The sequence below is a fragment of the Mytilus galloprovincialis genome, chromosome 11, assembly GCF_965363235.1.
Source record: "Mytilus galloprovincialis chromosome 11, xbMytGall1.hap1.1, whole genome shotgun sequence".
Classification (NCBI taxonomy): Eukaryota; Metazoa; Mollusca; class Bivalvia; order Mytilida; family Mytilidae; genus Mytilus; species Mytilus galloprovincialis.
This window is the reverse complement of record NC_134848.1, coordinates 69,873,535-69,892,648: the sequence shown is the minus strand read 5'-3', so window position 1 is coordinate 69,892,648 and position 19,114 is coordinate 69,873,535. Positions and strand designations below refer to the sequence as shown.

The following is a 19,114-nucleotide window of genomic DNA, read 5'->3' as shown; positions in this document are numbered from 1 at the left end:
TGTTGTTACTTTGTTGTCATTGCAACATCCAAGATGGCCACTAGTGGGGGGACTTAGTTTAACATAGGACCCTATGGGAAATGCATACAAGTCTTTTTTTAGAGAACCACTGAATGGAATGAAACCAAACATGGCATGAATGTTCCTTATGAGGTGCTGGCCAAGTGTTGTTACTTTGTCACCGATCCATCATCCAAGATGGCCACCAGTGGGGGGGACTTAGTTTAACATAGGACTTTATGGGAAATATATACAAATGTCTTCTTTTAGAGAACCACTGAATGGAATGAAACCAAACATGGCATGAATGTTCCTTTTGAGGTGCTGGCCAAGTGTTGTTACTTTGTCACCGATCCATCATCCAAGATGGCCACCAGTGGGGGGGACTTAGTTTACCATAGGACCCTATGGGAAATGCATACACACGTCTTCTTCTAAAGAACCACTCAAATGAATGAAATCAAACATTATGTATTAAGCATGAATGTTCCTTTCCTTATGAGGTGCTGGCTAAGTGTTGTTACTTTTAGCCAAATTTTATATTTTTTTTATATTTCAAAACCCAAGTAGAATCAGGTGAGCAATACAGGCTCTTGAGAGCCTCTAGTTTTATTACATTTTGCCTTCAAATATTATATTTATGTATCGTTATCTTCCGGTTAGTTAACCTCTTCAAAATGATGTTACTAATTACTACAATGGCAAACGACAGTATGTTTTATGCGCTTGTTGGTTTATACCTCTTCAACGTTTTCGGTCATTATTTTCAAATATTTCGCTCTGAGCGTTTCTAATGTACGTACATCTAGAAAAGCGCTACGTACGCATAAAGGTTATATCGTGTTGTTTTCATTTTTTATGTTGATACTATCGTCAATACATGGCACTTGTTTCCCTTATAAATATAAACCAATTTACAAACACTTTGAAAAGGCAAATACACAAAATCCATATAATGTACTTCAAAAGCATAATTCGCGATTTTTTTTTTAGATCAAATGTTATAAGAGGCGGACATTTTTTCAATGGAATGCATTAACGAACTAACTTAAACATTTAATAGAAAAGTTTTTTAAAACTTTGTAAGCGGATTAAAAAAAAAGTGTGTTTCGCTAACACTATCTATCTTTCTAGTAATGCCTACCCGAAAGATTTAATGTATTTGTTGAATTTTGTCACTAGAAAATTCAGACTGTTTCAAAATTACTTACGTACCTATCAACCCTATTTTTAACTCACCTGGTTCGAAGGGCCAAGTTAGCTTTTCTCATCACTTGGCGTCCGTCGTCCATCGTCTGTAGTCCGTCGTCGTCCGTCGTCGTTTACTTTTACAACAATCTTCTCCTCTGAAACTACTGGGCCAAACTTAACCAAACTTGGCCACAATCACCATTGGGGTATTTTGTTTTAAAAATGTGTCCAGTGTCGCGGCCAACCAACCAAGATGGCCGCCATGTCTAAAAATAGAACATATGGGTAAAATGTAGATTTTGGCTTATAACTTTGAAACCAAAGCATTGAGAGCAAATCTGTCAGCATGTAAAATTGTTAATCGAGTCAAGCTCTATCTTCCCTAGAAATTTCAAATGAATCGGACAACCAGTTGATAGGTTGCTGCCGCTGAATTGGTAATTTTAAGGAAATTTTGCCGTTTTTTGTTATTATCGTGAATATTATTATAGATAGAGATAAACTGTAATCAGCAATAATGTTCAGCAAAAGCAAAATCTACAAATAAATCAACATAACCAAAATGGTCAGTTGAACCCTTAAGGAGTTATTGCCCTTTATAGCCATTTTTTACCAATTTTTCGTAAATTTGTGTAATCTTCTACAAAAATGTTCTCTGAAACTACGGGGCCAATTTAATCAAACTTAGCCAAAATCATTTTAAGGGTATCTAGTTTTAAAAAATGTGTGTGGTGACCCAGCCAACCAACCAAAAGGGGCGCAATGGCTAAAAACAGAACATAGGGGTAAACTGTAGATTTTGGCTGATAACTCTGAAACCAAAGTATTTAGAGCAAATCTTACAAGTGGTTAAATTGTTTATCAAGTCAATATTTATCTGACCTAAAATTTTCAGATGAATTGGACAACTTGTTGTGTTGCTGCCCCCAATTGGTAATTTTTAAAGAACTTTTGCCATTTTTGGGTATTATCTTAAATAATATTATACATGTAGATAGAGATAAACTGTAAACACCAATACTGTTCAGCAAAGTAAGATCTACAAATAAGTCTTCATGACCAAAATGGTCAGTTGACCCCTTAAATAGTTATTGCCCTTTAAAGTAAATTTTTAACAATTTTCATTAATTTGGTACTTTTTTGTAAATTTTTACAAAATATTTTCCTCTGTAACGAAAGGACCAAGTTTATTAATATAGATAGATAAAATTGTAAGTAGCAAGAACGTTCAGTAAAGTAAGATCTACAAACACATCACCACCACCAAAACATAATTTTGTCATGAATCCATCTGTGTAATTTGATTAATATGCACATAGGCCAAGGTGAGCCAAACAGGCTCTTTAGAGCCTCTAGTTTCAGCATCTAAGCGGAAATGTGGTATCTTTGTATTATGCATTATTTTAACTAGGGCTGACAACTTCCAAAACACAAAAGAAAGTCTGTCACATGCATCCATGTACATTTATAAGTATAACTTGTATTACATTGTCTTTTATAATGCACAAAGGTGTTGCGGCGTATTTATTTACCATAAAACAAATAGTGCCTCTGGCAATGTTGATCATACAATTGTTTAGCTTTTTTGTAATTGATATTATTATTATCAATTAGTACAAAGAGGTACAACGTGTGGGGAGATATAATATTGAAATAGATTTATACTAAGGCTCTTTAAGATTGTCTTAAGTTCGTTTCGACAACATCTCAATATTGTACTATCTCAAGTGTACAATAAAAATAGTGTATTTAGTACTGACACGGAGGAAATTCGAAACTTATAAATTTCTCTGACGCATTTACTCATTTCAATAAACGGGACACATATATAACTTAGGTTTTTTCTATCATAATTGATTAATGCATTTCTTGTAATTGCAAAGCAACAAAGTGATTATTAATAATTAATATATAATGTGGTTATTTTCGACCACAGAAAATAAAATCAAACATTTCAAAACCACAGGTGGCTAGAATTTTAAGTCGTGAATATCCGTTCTTCATATTAGTGCAGTATGGTGGTCTGTCATTTTTGAAAGCTTTCAATTTTTAAAACAAAGTATCGTAAATTCTAATGAACTAAATACTGTCTTAAAAAACACAATACGTTACCTTCAAATATACAATTATACATGATAATTTACTTTGGGAAGACGTTTTGTATTTTTTTCCCCTTGTTTTTTCAGATTTTCTTGAAAATTTAAGTTCCTCTTAAAGAACATAAAGAGAGACTGAACGAGTCGCCATTTCATTTTTTTAAAGGAGTTAATGTACTATAATGACAGAATGACCAAGTGAAAATAGAAAATGACAAGTGATTTAACAAAGAATTTACATTTCAATTGTCGATAACAAGACATAAACAGAAATTACTGTCAATCAAATATTAAATTTAAAATGATTCATTTTGATTGTTATGATTTAAATCTAAAAATGAAAACATACAAAAGTTTGACATGGGAACATGCGTGTTGATGTCCCTACCTATTGGTGCCTCAATTCTAATATTATATATTAATTGCTATTAAGTAACCATTTAGTATGTGTATGTATGTTCCTCTAACACGAAGTCCTGATAGATACTCAGAAACATTAGTAAATGGATAGTCCCAAAATATAAACATGAACTGTCCATTAGTGTCCATATCAAAGGTCACCTAATGAGTGGAATACATCTTTAGGAACTCTATAATAAAATATGGATTTAACACTGAAATTTATAAATTTTACATTAATCTTGAACTTTTTACATTTAATGTTTTCTATTAAACACGTTGAAAGTCGAGGAACAATGCTCGAACCTCCTCAGAGATCTAGTTTGTGGCGTGTTCGACCTTGGAAAAAGGATAAAACGATTCCTAAAAATTTAGAGGATTATGGTTTGAATTGTGGCGGATTCTGGGTATGTATTTTTCTATTAATAATTTATCATCATTTTCAATGTTTACATTTATTTCTGTTTCATTTTTTTTCAATTGATAGACTCGTAAAGTATTGTTTGTTTTCATGCTCATATAAATATTGTATTGTAAATTATTGTTATTTGGAGCGGACTTTATAAGTATGTCTGTTAGTATGGCTTACTTGTGTCCATCCATTTTACTTTGAGTAAATGAAATATGTTTAAACTAAATCAATAATTTATGTGAAGTTCTTTAAGTTGCTATATCCATCTGCCAGGTGGTACATATAACTCTGTAAAAATCAGTTGAACGTATAAAGCTTCTCAATGATAAAACAAATAAGTGTTTGTCAAACTTCTATATATTCTAATAATTCTATTCCGATAAAGTGTGTGGGTCAATCCATTTAAAATTGTCATATTGGTACATATAACTCTGTAAAAATCAGTTGAACGTATAAAGCTTCTCAATGATAAAAAAAATAAGTGTTTGTCAAACTTCTATATATATTCTGATAATTCTATTCCGATAAAGTGTGTGGGTCAATCCATTTAAAATTGTCATATTTTTGCAAAAGGGTCATAGTTAACATTTGTTTCTTGTTTTGAACATAAGTCACCACATTGTTTTTTCTCATTTAAAATGTTTTGCATTTTGTTATGTCGCGTAAGGCTTTTGCTCATTGTTGAAGCCGTATGTGCTAACATCTACGCCATTTGGTATTTACATGTATATGCTAATATCTTTGGTCTCTATTGTATAGTTGTCTCATTGTCAATCAAATCACATCTAATTTTATTTAAATAATAACACGATGATATAAAGTTTGATTTAGGTTGGAGTGGGAAATGTCCTGCTGTAATGAAAAATGCGAACTTTGTGTGTTGTTGGGTTAATGTCTTATAGACCTGGAGTCGATTTCACAAAAAAAAACAAAAAAAAAACAAAAATCGACTCCTGTATCCCACATCCCAATGTCTGAAATTAAATCAGACCGGCCTGTAAATTCATTACCATTTATGAAGAAGTAATTACAAAGAAAAAAGACAAAATAGTAATATTCAAAGCATATACATGTATTGTCATAATTTTCAAATATTATGGGTTCTTACAAGAATATTTTACTTGAAATGTTTTTCATGACAATTATTGTCATTTAACATATATATATAAACAAATTAATAATATAATTTATATAGAAAGTGTGCATTAAAACTAAAAGGTAGTAATGTTCAATAATATGACTTTTATAGTGTTAACTATGAAGGAAGTACATTTTGTAGGAATCTGATTGACACGAGTCATTTAGTTCGACAAAAAAATCCCACCTCCACATAATGATATGAAATGGTGAAACTAAAATTTCAACAAAATGGTCAATGTTGTAGGAAGTCTGGAGTTTGAATCTCGAATAGCTAGCAAGCTATAAAGGGCCCAAAAATAACTAGTGTTAAACCATTCAAAAAGGAAAACCAACGGTCTAATCTATATTAAAAACGAGAAACGAGAAACACTTATGAACCACATCAACAATACAGTATATGCTTTAATTAAATAAATAAAATAAAAATAAAAATACAACCACTGAACATCAGGTTCCTGACTTCGGACAGATGCAAGCAAATGCAGCAGATTTAAGTGTTTGCTAATAAGCGACAACCTACACCCTAGAAGAGAACAACAAGAAGAGCGAACATTCTTTTTAATATATTGCAAGGGCGAATGCTATAAAATAAGGATATGTGCTATCATCTACAAAAAAACACTCCAAAATACACAACAACTACCAACCGCAACCTAAGCCCACTATGAGCCAAATCAATACCATATCAGTTCATAAAAGGTCCTACAGGACAGATATGAAACAACCAAACGAAAAACAACAACGAACAAACTCAGCAGTTTGATTTATGCACCAATAAAAGAAAAACAACAGACAACTCTTGAATTACAGGTTACTGACAAAGGGTACGTAGTATGTGGTGGTGTTTAACATGTGTGCGAGGGTCTGACCTGCATCAGTAACAGAACAACATTCATTAAACCGATTGTTGAATTTTAAGATTGGTTATAGACGCAAAGGGTCAGTCATTTCATTTGACATGAGATGGATTTATAGACATCACGTTACAAGTCATGTGATACAATTCAAAGACTTATTCATTTCGAATTCTGAGATATTATAACCCCGTGAATTTCCGGTATAATGTCACTTTTCTTCCGGTTATATTCTCCACTACTTCCCCGATGTGCTCGTCACGAGCACGAATTGCTACATTTGTATTTGGGTTTGTAATGTTTATTTCATCTATGGGTAATTCGTCCTTGGGTAAATCGTCTTTGGGTAAATCGTATTTGGGTAATTCGTCTATGGGTAATTCATCGTTCTGGTTGTTGAAAGTGTGTACATACTGAAAAAATCACGAACATAGAAAATGCACATATATTGGACCTTTTCATTAATATACAAAGGGGGTATGAGGAAGGGGACATAAAAATACTTTGATTCTCTGAGGAGAAGGACTATCATAAATACACTAAAATATTCTGAAGATGGTGACTACTGACATGAATTAACTAATAATCTGAGGAGGGGGGACTACTGACATAAATTAACTATACTCTAAGGAGGGGGACTACTGACATAAGAATACTAACACTGAGGAGGGGGACTACTGAAATAAGTATACTATACTCTGAGGAGGGGAACTACTGACATAAGTATACTAACTCTGAGGAGGGGGACTACTGACATAAGTATATTCCAAACCATAATGTAATTACTTGATGATCCCGTAGAAAGTTTGCGTAGAACCGAACACAGTTAGTCTTCGATAAGCTATAGCTAGTTGCAAGTTAGACAGTCACCAATTTACCATTTCAACTATATTCAAGCTGTGCTAACTACTTCTTTCAGAGCCTGTGTTAAGAGCAGCTCTGAATCCATCTGTTGGGGCAGTCGGAGTAATTTCAATCCCTGCGATGATGGTTGTCTTTTGTAAGAATGATTGTCAAAAGGTTATTCTTTCTTAATAGAAACGATCGTTGCCTCTGGTCCGGCAATTATTTGGAACTAAATGTTGTTGTATACAAATTATATTCTTCTATCCGAAATAGCATACATATATATACATATATTGAAGATTCGTCGAAGGCCTGTCCCAATCAAAACACTTAGTTGATATGATGTAAATCTTTTTAACTATAACTATTCTATCCTTATCAATCTGAAATGAATATCATTTGTTACATCAAACATTTTGTTATTGTAGCGACTGCATGGAATCAATAAAGGCCAGTGTGGCGTTTGCGGAGATCCGCATGATGCTGTTTCCCGCCAAAATGAGCCTGGTGGAAAATATGCAAATGGCCTAATAGTGCGCAGATACAGACAACACCGGAAGTTTATAAATGTGACACTCGATATTACTTCAAATATTGGTGGTCATTTTGAATTTCGATTATGTCCGCATAATAATGTGACTAAAGTCGTTACTCAAGAATGTTTAGATAGGAATAGATTAACAATAGAAGGTCACGGACTTGAGTTTATCCCAACAGATGAAAGAAAGTACAAGTTAGCGTTAGTAATGCCAGATAACATTACGTGCAAGCAGTGTGTGCTACAATGGAAATGGCGCGGAGGTTAGTAGTTGTACTTATAATATTTAAAAAAAAAAGTATTTCTAGCTCGACTAGTACGTTAAAAGAACAAAAATACAAATAACACTGAACTCCAAGGAAAATTCAAAACGGAAAGTCCCTAATCGAATGGCAAAATCAAATGATAAAACACATCAAACGAATGGACAACAACTGTCATATTCCTGACTTTGTACAGGCATTTTCAAATGTAGAAAATGAAATTCACTCAAATCAATTACACGTGAATCTCATGAGATTGATAATTTCACCTCAAACGAGCTTACACGTGAAACTCACGTGAAACCAGTTCATGCGAGCATTAGCCAAACGTAGGAAATTTATACATGCACATGCCACTGATAGGCACATTTGGACCTCTTATAACTTATTATGCGGTATGAATTTTGCTCACTGTCGAAGGTCGTACGATGACGTATAGAAGCTACTTTCTACGTCATTTGGTCTTTGGTGGGGAGTTGTCTCATTAATATTCAAGCATACCACATCTTCATAATGTAATACTATTGCAGTGTTTTTTTTTTATGTCACATGTTGGTAGAACTTTGTTACATATGGGAGATATCAAGGGGACAACTCTTAAGTCAAGTTTAACAGTTAAACTTAACTTTGAAAAACATTATTCTAAATGATATAGGTTCTAGATTTCTTTTAATCATGTTAATTTATTATTATATATATATATATATATATCTCAAAGTGTAGTCATCAGATATTTACAAATTTAATAAATTTAAAAAAACAAATAATGTAACAAAAAATTACTCTGATTGATGATAATTGACATCTCGACAGTTATTGTGTAAGTCGCGTAGATTAAAAACTGAATTTAAAATGTGATAGTTTTCATTTACGTAGACAACTGTCAATGATATAGCTATGACTTATAAATTCATCTAGTTATTGCTAATAACAAGACGCCGAGGTACTCAAACTACCACAAGAAGTAACCTCATAATAGATAACGAAAAAAATATTGTCTTTGAAGACTCGGTTAATATAAAGCAGCATTTGGTTATATTATAATGTGTTTGCAGTCTCCAGCCCTTTCGAATTTTTTAATCAAAGTTAACGACCAGATAAAAATAAGCCGGTCAACTAAAAAGGCTTTAAATTTGTTATTTAGCCATTTAGTGTTTTCTACGTATCAAAGACTTATCAAAGACGAAATCTCAAAATGACTGCATCAAGTCACCATTTTATGTCAAAGAGATAGTATTAACACAACGGCACAGACAAAAAAAGATAACATTATAATACATCGGCAATCTATACCTGGAGGTGGAAACACTTTGGGCGTTGTCGATGAAGCTGTGGTGTGATCGTTGTTTAAGAGCTCATTTAAGGACATGGATACTTAAAAGATATGGACAGCAATAAACACATTTCCAAATAATACTTTTGTTTAATTTAACTCTTTTCCCTATCAAAATACACTGGTCAAGTTTATTATATACATGTAGTAATGCTGAAAGTCCTGAACAAACATCTGGAAGGCGGTTATTCAGAAGGGCTCATTCGATTTTTATCAATCCCCCCGTTAAAGTCCCATTGTATTTAGTTAAGAACCATTCTTCCTATATTGGAGAAAAAAAAATAATGTCGAATTTTCAGTTTAACTATTATTGAAACATAAAAACATTATTTTTAATGCAAAATGAAGTTGAAAACGTCAAACTACAAGTCTGTATGATTTATGAGTCTATAAATCAATAAAAAAAGCACTATTTAGATCTAGTTTCATAGAATTATAATAAATGTTTTCGTAATTTCTGTGCGTACAAACACCTATCATCTTTTTGTTTTTGTTTTATATAAATTAAGCTGCTAGTTTCCTCGTTTGAATTGTGTCGCATTTTTATGATGAGGCCTTTTATAGCCAACTATACGGTGTGTGTTCTTCTGATTGATGATGCCATACGGTTGTATATATTGCTAACATCCTCCTCGTGTTAACTCTGTCTGATAATTGTCTCATTGGCAACCTCCTTATTTTCATAAGTAAATATATGCTTTAAGGTGTAATACCACCAAATCATGGTACGTCACATCCGGTTGTATACGAAAGTAGGTCTAACAAAATATTCCCTTGAATTTGACAGTTATAGGTAATTAATCCTACATTTTATTTCAGTAAAAAATTTCAGTGTCATAAACATATGTCTTGGGTATTTCAAAACACCATTATTTTTTATTTGGGATTTCTATAGAAAATTTTGTAATCTTGAGGTTACATGGTGACTAAATCTTGTACACAGATAAAATAAGGGGAGAAATTTGATTGGTTAACTTCCAATAATGGTTATTTTTTTATATGCAAAGAAATGTTATGTGAAATTTTTCTATAGTACTGGACAGTATAAAACTTTACTCATGCCAAATATTTCTTTATTTGAAACAAAGATAAATTCTGCAATTTTTTTGAAAAGTGCAAATTTAACACAGACTAATAGGGGAAAAACAATGGTGATATTACACCTTAAGGTATATAAACGGGAAATGTAGAACTTTAAAAAAATATGAAGATACGATGAGATATCTTTCCACCAGAGACCATTGAAAAAAAGAAGTAAACAACAAAAGGTCACAGTACAACCTTTAACAATGAGCAAATTCCTTACCCCGGCCCATAGTCACGCTATAATATAAAGACCCCGAAATGACTAACAAAAAACGGTTCAAACGAAGTAAAGTAACGGACTGATTTATGTACCAAGAATAATAAAAAAAAAATAAAAAAAAAACAATTAACGAAATACAAAATATGATATATCAAAAGTGACAAACAACAATTATCACTCAAACTAAATAAAAAGATTACGCTCCTGACTTGGAAAAGGTACATACAGAATGTGACGGGGATAACCAAGTTAGCGGCCCCCTAACACGGCACAGTACTTAGTGTAACCGTACTTATTTTACTATAAAAAAAAATATAACAGCTATTTCGTATCTCTGGAATGTCATGCCGAAATTGTAAAAAAGTAAGTTAAAGAGATTGTATATATCAATTATACATTCCTTAATGAGAATGGAATAGTCCATAATGATACAAATAACATGTATTACTGATTAACAAGATCATTAGTATATAAACAGTGAATGATTGATAGATTTGTGGTATGAATGGCGTTGTCAAAACAAACAAAAAACTGCCTTTTACGCGTATGTGATTGACGAAGATTACTTCAATTTGAAATCCTCCAATGCTGTTATTACAAATTGCGGTTCGGAAGTGTTTTTACATATAAAACGTCACTATTCGTAATTTTTAACATCTTTAATACATTTTTTTTTCTCTATCGAATGCAATATACAAGAATAAAAAAAAAACATGTAACAAGATGAAAATATAGAATACATTAAGAAACAGCAGTACAATTCATCAATTAAGTCAACAAACTCATATTATATAGTAGAATTTCAAAATTAAAAAACGAATGAATCGAGTTTTTAATTTTATTTCTTGGAGATCGAATAATAATTTTATTTTGTTGTTTTCAGAACTTCCACTGTCGAATTTTTAATTGCATAACAACTGAAAATTGTTTTTAAATGAAAAAAAAATAAACATGGTTGGCAGTATATAGTCTTAGATGCATGATTTTTTTCAAGTAGTTGTTAGTGGGTTTGAACTTGCTGTCAGTATCTGCGAGTTCTCTCAGATATGTACCTAGTGTCTTTTTGTTGTTGGGATATACAAGTACCCGGCCTCGTCCACTCTGTGTAGTATTTCTATTTGTATCAATCTGATCAGTTAATTTCTTTTCAACTGATTTTTATAGTTCGATCTTATGTTGTACTGTTACGCCACTGTTCCAGGATAGGGGAGGGTTGGAATATCGCTTACATGTTTAATCCCACCACATTATGTATGTATGTGCCTGTCCCAAGTTAGGACCCAGTAATTCAGTTGTTGTCGTTTGTTGATGTGTTAAATATTTGTTTGTTTTTTTTGTTTATTTTGTACATAAATTAGGCCATGAGTTTTCTCGTTTGAATTGTTTTACATTTGTCAAATTGAGGCCTTTTCAAGATGCCTACAAGGATTGGATTTGCTCATTATTGAAGGCCGTACGTGTTACATCTTATCACGGTTATTGAATTCTCTTATCTATTTATTTTATAGCCTACAACTGGGGAAGATGCGATGATGGATATCAAGATGTCGGATGTGGAAATCAAGAAGAATATTACAACTGTGCTGATATAGCAATTCTGCCATCAAAGAGAGGAAAACCTCCGAAAATACCGAAACCTATAAAAAATGTAAAAATAATCGATGGACCGACTGAACACTGGAATACCATTATAAATAAAGATATTGTAAGGAATGAAACAAAAACTATACAGCCTTCTAGAGATGTCAAAACAATAACAATGAGCAAAGATGTCAATGACATTAAAACTATAGATAACATTCTCGACCAATCAAATATCGTTACTTCCAAAAATACAGATGCTGTAACATCAGGAATTCCTGTATACTTGTACAAACCGGAAGTTAACACCATTCTCCCACCAATAGATGTAACAATGATTTCCACTACGGTTCCCATAGATACAATTCTTACCGATTTAGGAAAAGCAGACCCTACCCTTCCGCCAATTGTCGTAGGCAACTTGAATGATTTTACTAAAGGTGTTATATCTGAGCCACTTTTACAGGATATTAAGAGCAATATATTTGACCTCACATCCCCAAATGGAATATCTGGTGTGAGACAAGACTTGGTTCAGTCCCCTGGTAATACCATCTTCAACAGAGCACAATGGATAGCAGGTACTTTATCGCCACCTCCTTCCGGCTTAGGAGCTTTGAATGCTTCCGGTGGTGGGAAAGCGACGCTTATAAACACTGCTAATACTAACCAATCAATGCTTACAGTGCATAATAAAACTGTGATAAATGCTACAGAAAGCCCCCTTGGAATTCCCGTGACTATGGAAGATACTACACTTGACCCTGTAAGTATCAACAGAAACATGAATATGCTGCGAGACATGTTTTATGGTGCTATGGCTGCTAGTGCAGATGTTGATTTAGATACTCTGTTGCCGCTACAATTTTTCCCTTTTGATGTATTTTCACGCAATACACAGTCCTTTGGAGATTTAACCGACCAGTTCCTACAAAGCGTGTATGCTCTTAATAGTCAGAAACAAGCTAATGCTTCTAATGAGATTAGAAATAACGAATTAAACATGAAGCAAACAAATGTTAACTCTGATACTTCTACAGTCAGAATTGAAAACGGTAATGTAAAGGCAAAACCATCATCTACAATGGTAAATATTTCTGAAACATTAACCGACAAGCCAAACAACAATAATGTCTCTGTACCACAATCAAAAGACATTACTTTGCCAAAAGAAACCACGACTGCTAGTACTCCAGTCTTGAACCAGCAGGTGATTGACCCTCCGACCACCAACTATAGGAGCATAAATGTTATGCCTTCAACAACAGCAAGTCCTATGATAAACCAACAGCTGACTGACCCTCCAACGACTGCTGGTCAGATGATAGATTTCATGCCACAAACGACCACTAATGCATGGCATGAAGCTCTGTTAAGAATGAACACTTTACTAAACAACCTTAACAGTCAATTAGACACAATGGCATACGATCCAAATGGACAAGGTGGAACTCAACAAATCAATAATTTGATGAACGATTTGCACCATAAAACATCTGTTGGGGTAACCGGAGATATAATCAACCATTCTAATAGAGGACCCGGACGTCCAATAGCATTACCACTTGTTAGCGGTAATAGGCAAGGTTTGGTGGCTCAAAATGCTTTTCAAAAAGGTATACCTTCGTTAGAGCATGTAAAGAAAGGTTAAGTAAAAATGGTTATGATAGATAAAGTGATAAAGGATATCATTTGAATGCTTCATTTAACTCATCTGCACAAACACCACGATTACTATTTGACACTATTTAACGATTGCACACATTTTCCTATTGAGTGAAACATTCAAAGGGTGTTCCTTTGACATATTCTCCATTTCTATTCACAATTTAAAAAATGAGAATAAAGCACAACATATAGTATTTGAATGAATAATGTGCAAGTAAATATCATGTAGACAATCTTGCAAAGAATGGTCAACGTTGCTAGTAATAATGTGTTATTATATTAAATGCCTGCTTACTAATACGTAAATTATTTTGTCAAGTTAAGAGCTGATTCTAGCATTTTGTTTCTACAAATAAAAACCTCCTTTACTGCTGTTAGAAATTGTAATTTCTTTTTATAAAAGCAAAAGAACCCATCAAGCCTGAATATGTCATTCAGTCAACCTGGTGCGAAAACAAACCCCTTGTAGCTTTTACATTGTAAGATAACGCTTTCAGTATAGTTTATATATAGGAAACATAATGTGTACATCAAAATGATTAGGTCTGAAGACCACCAACACCAAGTTTTTTTATTTGCTTGGAAGACAATAAACTCAATTGAACGGGTTTTTAATGATACTTAATAATGCATTTGCCTCTGCTATAGAAGAGATACAATAATTCCAAATGAATAACTGAAAACTCCTAGCTGTTTGATCTTATAACGAATTCTTGGTTTAATCGAACTTCTATGTGATATTGACACACTACAAATAGTTCAGCTGTAGTATTATGTAAAGTTTGAAGGTTAGTTTCGTATTATTTTGCGGTAAAATTTGAATGGCAACATTAAAAAAATGTAAATACAATGTACATGTTTTCTCGTTTCAGATGGCATTGTAGTGTCTGATGTAGGTAGTTTACGTATGCAAAACCCTGGAGTCCTATATGTTGAACGTCCTTCAAAAGATATTGCATCGTCTTGGGATAAATTGTCACAAGTGCCATTAGGATTTGTAGATAATACAATAAATCAGAACATAAATGTTGAACTAGAAAAATTGCCGGGAGGTCACGGAAATAAACCAATAGTTATTTCAGATCCGAAAACAAACTTTTCGTTTAAGAAATTAGATGCTAGAAATGTAGATGTTCTAGGAATAGCAGTTGATGCTCCAACGGTTGCCAATGAAAATTCTATTATGAGCCAACCTAAGATTAACGTATTGAATTCACCAGAATTATTTCGAAAACAGAATTTCGTTGTCAGTGAACCAAGGAATCAACCCATATCAGATGTTGCTTTGCCTAAATTAAACAAAAGAGACGCAGAAGAACCTAATCATAACTCAAATAATATCCCAGTAGATATTAAGATAGTCGGAGGCAAAGGTTCTCAAGATCAAATTGTAAATGCACGAATTCTTGACCGATTGTTAAATGGATTGAACAGTGGTATTGGTATTTCTGACACAGTGCATGCGCAGAATAGACAAGAAGTTAATAAGAGTGCACCGCCTGCCATCAAAACTTCATTCAAATCTGAGAACAATATTAAATCAATCGGAACTGGATCTAGACCTTTGGAATTGATGTCTATAAAGAAGCAATCGAACAAATCAAACAACGTAAATGTCTGGAAACAATTTGCCAAAAGTTTAATTCCAACTGAAATATCGAATTCCATAAATTCAGTTTTAAATCCAACAAAGAATAATGGCAAGTCAAAACAGTCAAAACAGTTCAATGTTTGGAATCTGGTCAAGAAAGAAAAGCAACAAATAGCACCTACTGCATCAACTTATTCTAGGGATTCAACTTTTGGTACCATTATTAATAATGGTTTATGGGTTTATCCTAAAACGATTCCGGAAAAAAGAACAATTCAAGGGCCAATTTTAGGAGGGGTGACGAACAGTATGTTGGACCTCATGTCAGGTTTATGGAACTCTCAAACCACCGCTTATCCTTTGTTTCAAGGAAATACAATTGTTTGAATTGGTATACCCTCAGAAAAAACGAAGTACTTTTTTCTAACTCATTTTACATAAAAATTTCTTTCGGTTGTTATATTTCTCTCCTTATTAACTTTATAAAAATAGTTTAAATTCATATAGCAAAATTTCGTTTTTCTCTTTTAAATTAATACGATGTTAGTAATCTTGAATTAAATTGGTGAACGCAGATATTTATTTGAAAAGAAAGAAAAAATGTAAATCCATACAATATTGAAATTATTAAGACAAAAAATTTGACATAAACACAAAACCAATAATATTTATAACGTATAAAAGTTTGTACTGACGATATATGACTTATTATGTATTCAAATACTTGCTAAACATTTTTTATATTAAAAGATGACTTTAATTTATTTGTCTAAATATACTCTAATAATTTGAGCATTTGTTTCTATGGTATTGTTTTTCTCTAAAATGATGTTTAAAATACTTTTTGTTTTCGATCTTCATCTTGGTTTCTCGCACCTAGACTTGTACGCAGCAGCTCTCAGAAAATTCATGTTTAATCTATTTAAGAACATTAGGACAGACTAGCCCAATGTCCGTAGTTTAATTATGAAGATGAAAATTATAGATTAGTAGTTGAAACGGATACATTGAGAGGATCAAGTTGTATCGTCTACAATAGAACATATGGGTATATTTTTTCATCTTTCAAATTAAAACCACTTGTGAGCGATTAGTGACCAAGAAACGGGGTCTTTACTCATTTAGTAATGATCATGTGACCATATGAGTTTCAGAAGCGTCAAAAGTCAATGGTTACAATTGTAAGCTTAATTGTTCTTGTCTAACATGTCAAGATGCATTAATTGAATAACATTTAGGGTGAGTTTCGCCGTAGTAATTCCAAATCCTATCATTTGAAAATATTCAGATACTACGTAAAATGATGAGATCCTTACCACTTATTGAATTGTTTGTAATGTTAAGATGAATTGAATGAATGTCTTGGAAGTGATTGAGATCTTCAGCACCAAACTATTCATTTCCCTATATATGTCCTTGTTGGTCATGTTAAGATGAATTGAATGAAAAAAAAAAGAATGACTCCCCATTGGTTACTTCTATTCCCTGTCGTTTGCATATGGTATTACATATTTGCGTTGCCAGTTCATATTTGACGTATGAGTTTGATTGTCCCGAGGGTATCTTACGCCTCTATTATGGAAATAATTTACTTCCCTACCCCTGAACCATATATCTTGTTTGACATGTTTATATGATTTGAATTAAATAGAGGATAAATTCCCGTTGGTCATCCCCTCCCCTTCCATTTACTTATGTTATAATGTCTTGAAAATGATCAACTCAAAAACTGAACCATATATATTTTTTGGTCTATTATTTAAAGATTATTGAATGAAATATAGGATATCTCCCAATTGGTCATTCATATCCCTTATCATCGGCTAGTCTCAAATTATATACTTATAAAAATGATTAAGATCACTATAAACGAGACGTCATCCTCATCCTTTGCCATTTACAAATGGTACAATATCATGTATGTATTTCGTGTTTGTCATTTCAAGAGTGATTAAGTACAGGACAAGTCCCCATGAGTAATTCCTTTCTCCAATAATAAAGGTTTAAATATTTATGAAAATGATTGAGATCAATTACACTAGACCAGAAATTGTATTGTTTGTCATGTAAACGATGAGTTGAATGAATTCTTGAAATAGTCCCCATTGGTCATCTTCAATCTCCTGCCATTTAAATATCGTATATCTTCGAATGATTGGGATCCCCAAACCCTTAACCACATATTTTGTTAGTTGTCATGTCAAAATAAGTTGAATGAAATATTTGACAAATCTTTATTGGTAATCTCCAATCCCCAGCCATTTACAAATCTTATAATATCATGAAAAGGATTAAGATTACCATCATTAAACCATACATTTTATTGCTTGACATGTTCAGATGTATTGAATAAAACATAGAATTAGTCCCCATTGGTCATTTCTTATCCCCAGCCATTTACAAATCATAATATTTTGGAAATAATTGAGATCCTCACCTCTAAACCACATATTCTATTGTTTGTCATGCCAAAACGGATAAGACGCCAATGGTCAACCATCCCTGTTATTTACAAATGGGATAATATATACTGTATCTTAGAAATGAAAGAAATCCCAACACTTAAACCATACATTTTATTGTTGTTTTTTTTATGAAAGATGAATCGAATAAAATACTAGTATAGGATAAGTCCCCAGTTGTCATCACCATCCCTAGCTATTTAGATATTTTATAAAATATTGAAAATGATTGAGATCACAAACACTTAACTATATATTGAATACCCCCGCAAATTTTAGTATATATGTTACCCCAGTCAGTCTGTCCGTCCCATTATGGGTATATGGTTAGTCTCATAACGCCTACAGTTTGAATCATAGGATGTTTACACTTTGCTGTCTGTTTGTTCATAATTATATATGGTGTGGATGTGTTCAGGGTTTTGATTTTGATAAATACTTGCATTTTCGGGAGATAGTTGAACTTTGTCATTTTTGGGAGTATTTATTTGCATAAGAGGAGCGTGCTCCAATGCTCAACTTTGTGTGTTTTAAAATAACACTTTGGAGTGGAGTGCGGGGACACCACTTTGTCTAGTCTTGTTTGTATTTTCAAGATGAATTGAATGAATTTATGTCCCCTTTTGAAATCTATTTAAAATTTGACAATTTTGCACCTCTAAATGCGAAGTCATACAAATAAATTTTGTGCAGTTCAGCTAGAGGTTTGAAAATTGAAAACCAGAACTTTTAGACAAATGTTGTAGAACGATAGAGTCAAAATGGACCAAATGGCATAATCAAACTCGGCCAAAGAGTCATCGCTACAAATACATGAAACAAACAAACAAAAATCTGCATGTACCTGCTATTGGATATTCCTGGTTTGTTTTTACGTTTCAATCTGTTTTAGAAAAAGAGGATAAAGATGCAAAAATATATATATATATTTAAACCCATCACTCGAACACGAACTGACAATAACATGCAAACAAACACCAAAGGTAAAACAATATCATATGAACACAACATAGAAAACGAAAGATTCGATTGGTTCATTTGATGTCGCTCTTGAGAGTTGATGCGATACACGAGTCAGTTGCTTGTTTGTGTTTTTCCTGGATTGAAATCCATTTAATACATTTATGAGATTTGATTGAACGTAAACTATCCTACTCCTTACTTGCAGCATAGAACTAGTCACGTTGTTTCAAATGTAAGTGGGTTCACGTCAACAATGTCATAGACTAAACAAGATGGTGCCTACCATTGTAGTACATAATTCTTTTTGTCCTTTAACAATATTAACATTTCCTCTTGTGACGTTAGTTCTACTTGTGTGAAATACATGATGAAAGGCATTATATATTTGCAACTTAATATTTTAAACATTTTTGAGTTGCTCTAGAGTTTCGTTTTCTATTTTGTTTCTTGTCATAACATTGTCAGTTTATT

At 32.8% G+C, this 19,114-nt stretch overlaps 1 protein-coding gene across 1 annotated transcript; it reads left to right on the top strand.

The window, feature by feature from the left end:
- The first annotated feature begins 3,757 nt into the window (after positions 1 to 3,757).
- LOC143052714 (uncharacterized) lies at positions 3,758 to 17,584 on the top strand. Its single transcript, XM_076225811.1, has 4 exons — positions 3,758 to 4,093; positions 7,367 to 7,739; positions 11,887 to 13,575; positions 14,500 to 17,584. The coding sequence occupies exons 1-4, from the start codon at positions 3,890 to 3,892 to the stop codon at positions 15,603 to 15,605; spliced, it is 3,372 nt and encodes a 1,123-aa protein (XP_076081926.1). The 5' UTR covers positions 3,758 to 3,889; the 3' UTR covers positions 15,606 to 17,584.
- Positions 17,585 to 19,114: the final 1,530 nt, after the last annotated feature.

Excerpts from the sequence above, each read along its gene's own strand:
- LOC143052714 (XM_076225811.1), top strand. The coding sequence starts at position 3,890 with ATGGATTTAACACTGAAATTTATAAATTTTACATTAATCTTGAACTTT. Across the intron at positions 4,094-7,366 it reads TGAATTGTGGCGGATTCTGG|CGACTGCATGGAATCAATAA; the intron begins GTATGTATTTTT and ends TTGTTATTGTAG. Across the intron at positions 13,576-14,499 it reads TCAAAATGCTTTTCAAAAAG|ATGGCATTGTAGTGTCTGAT; the intron begins GTATACCTTCGT and ends TTCTCGTTTCAG.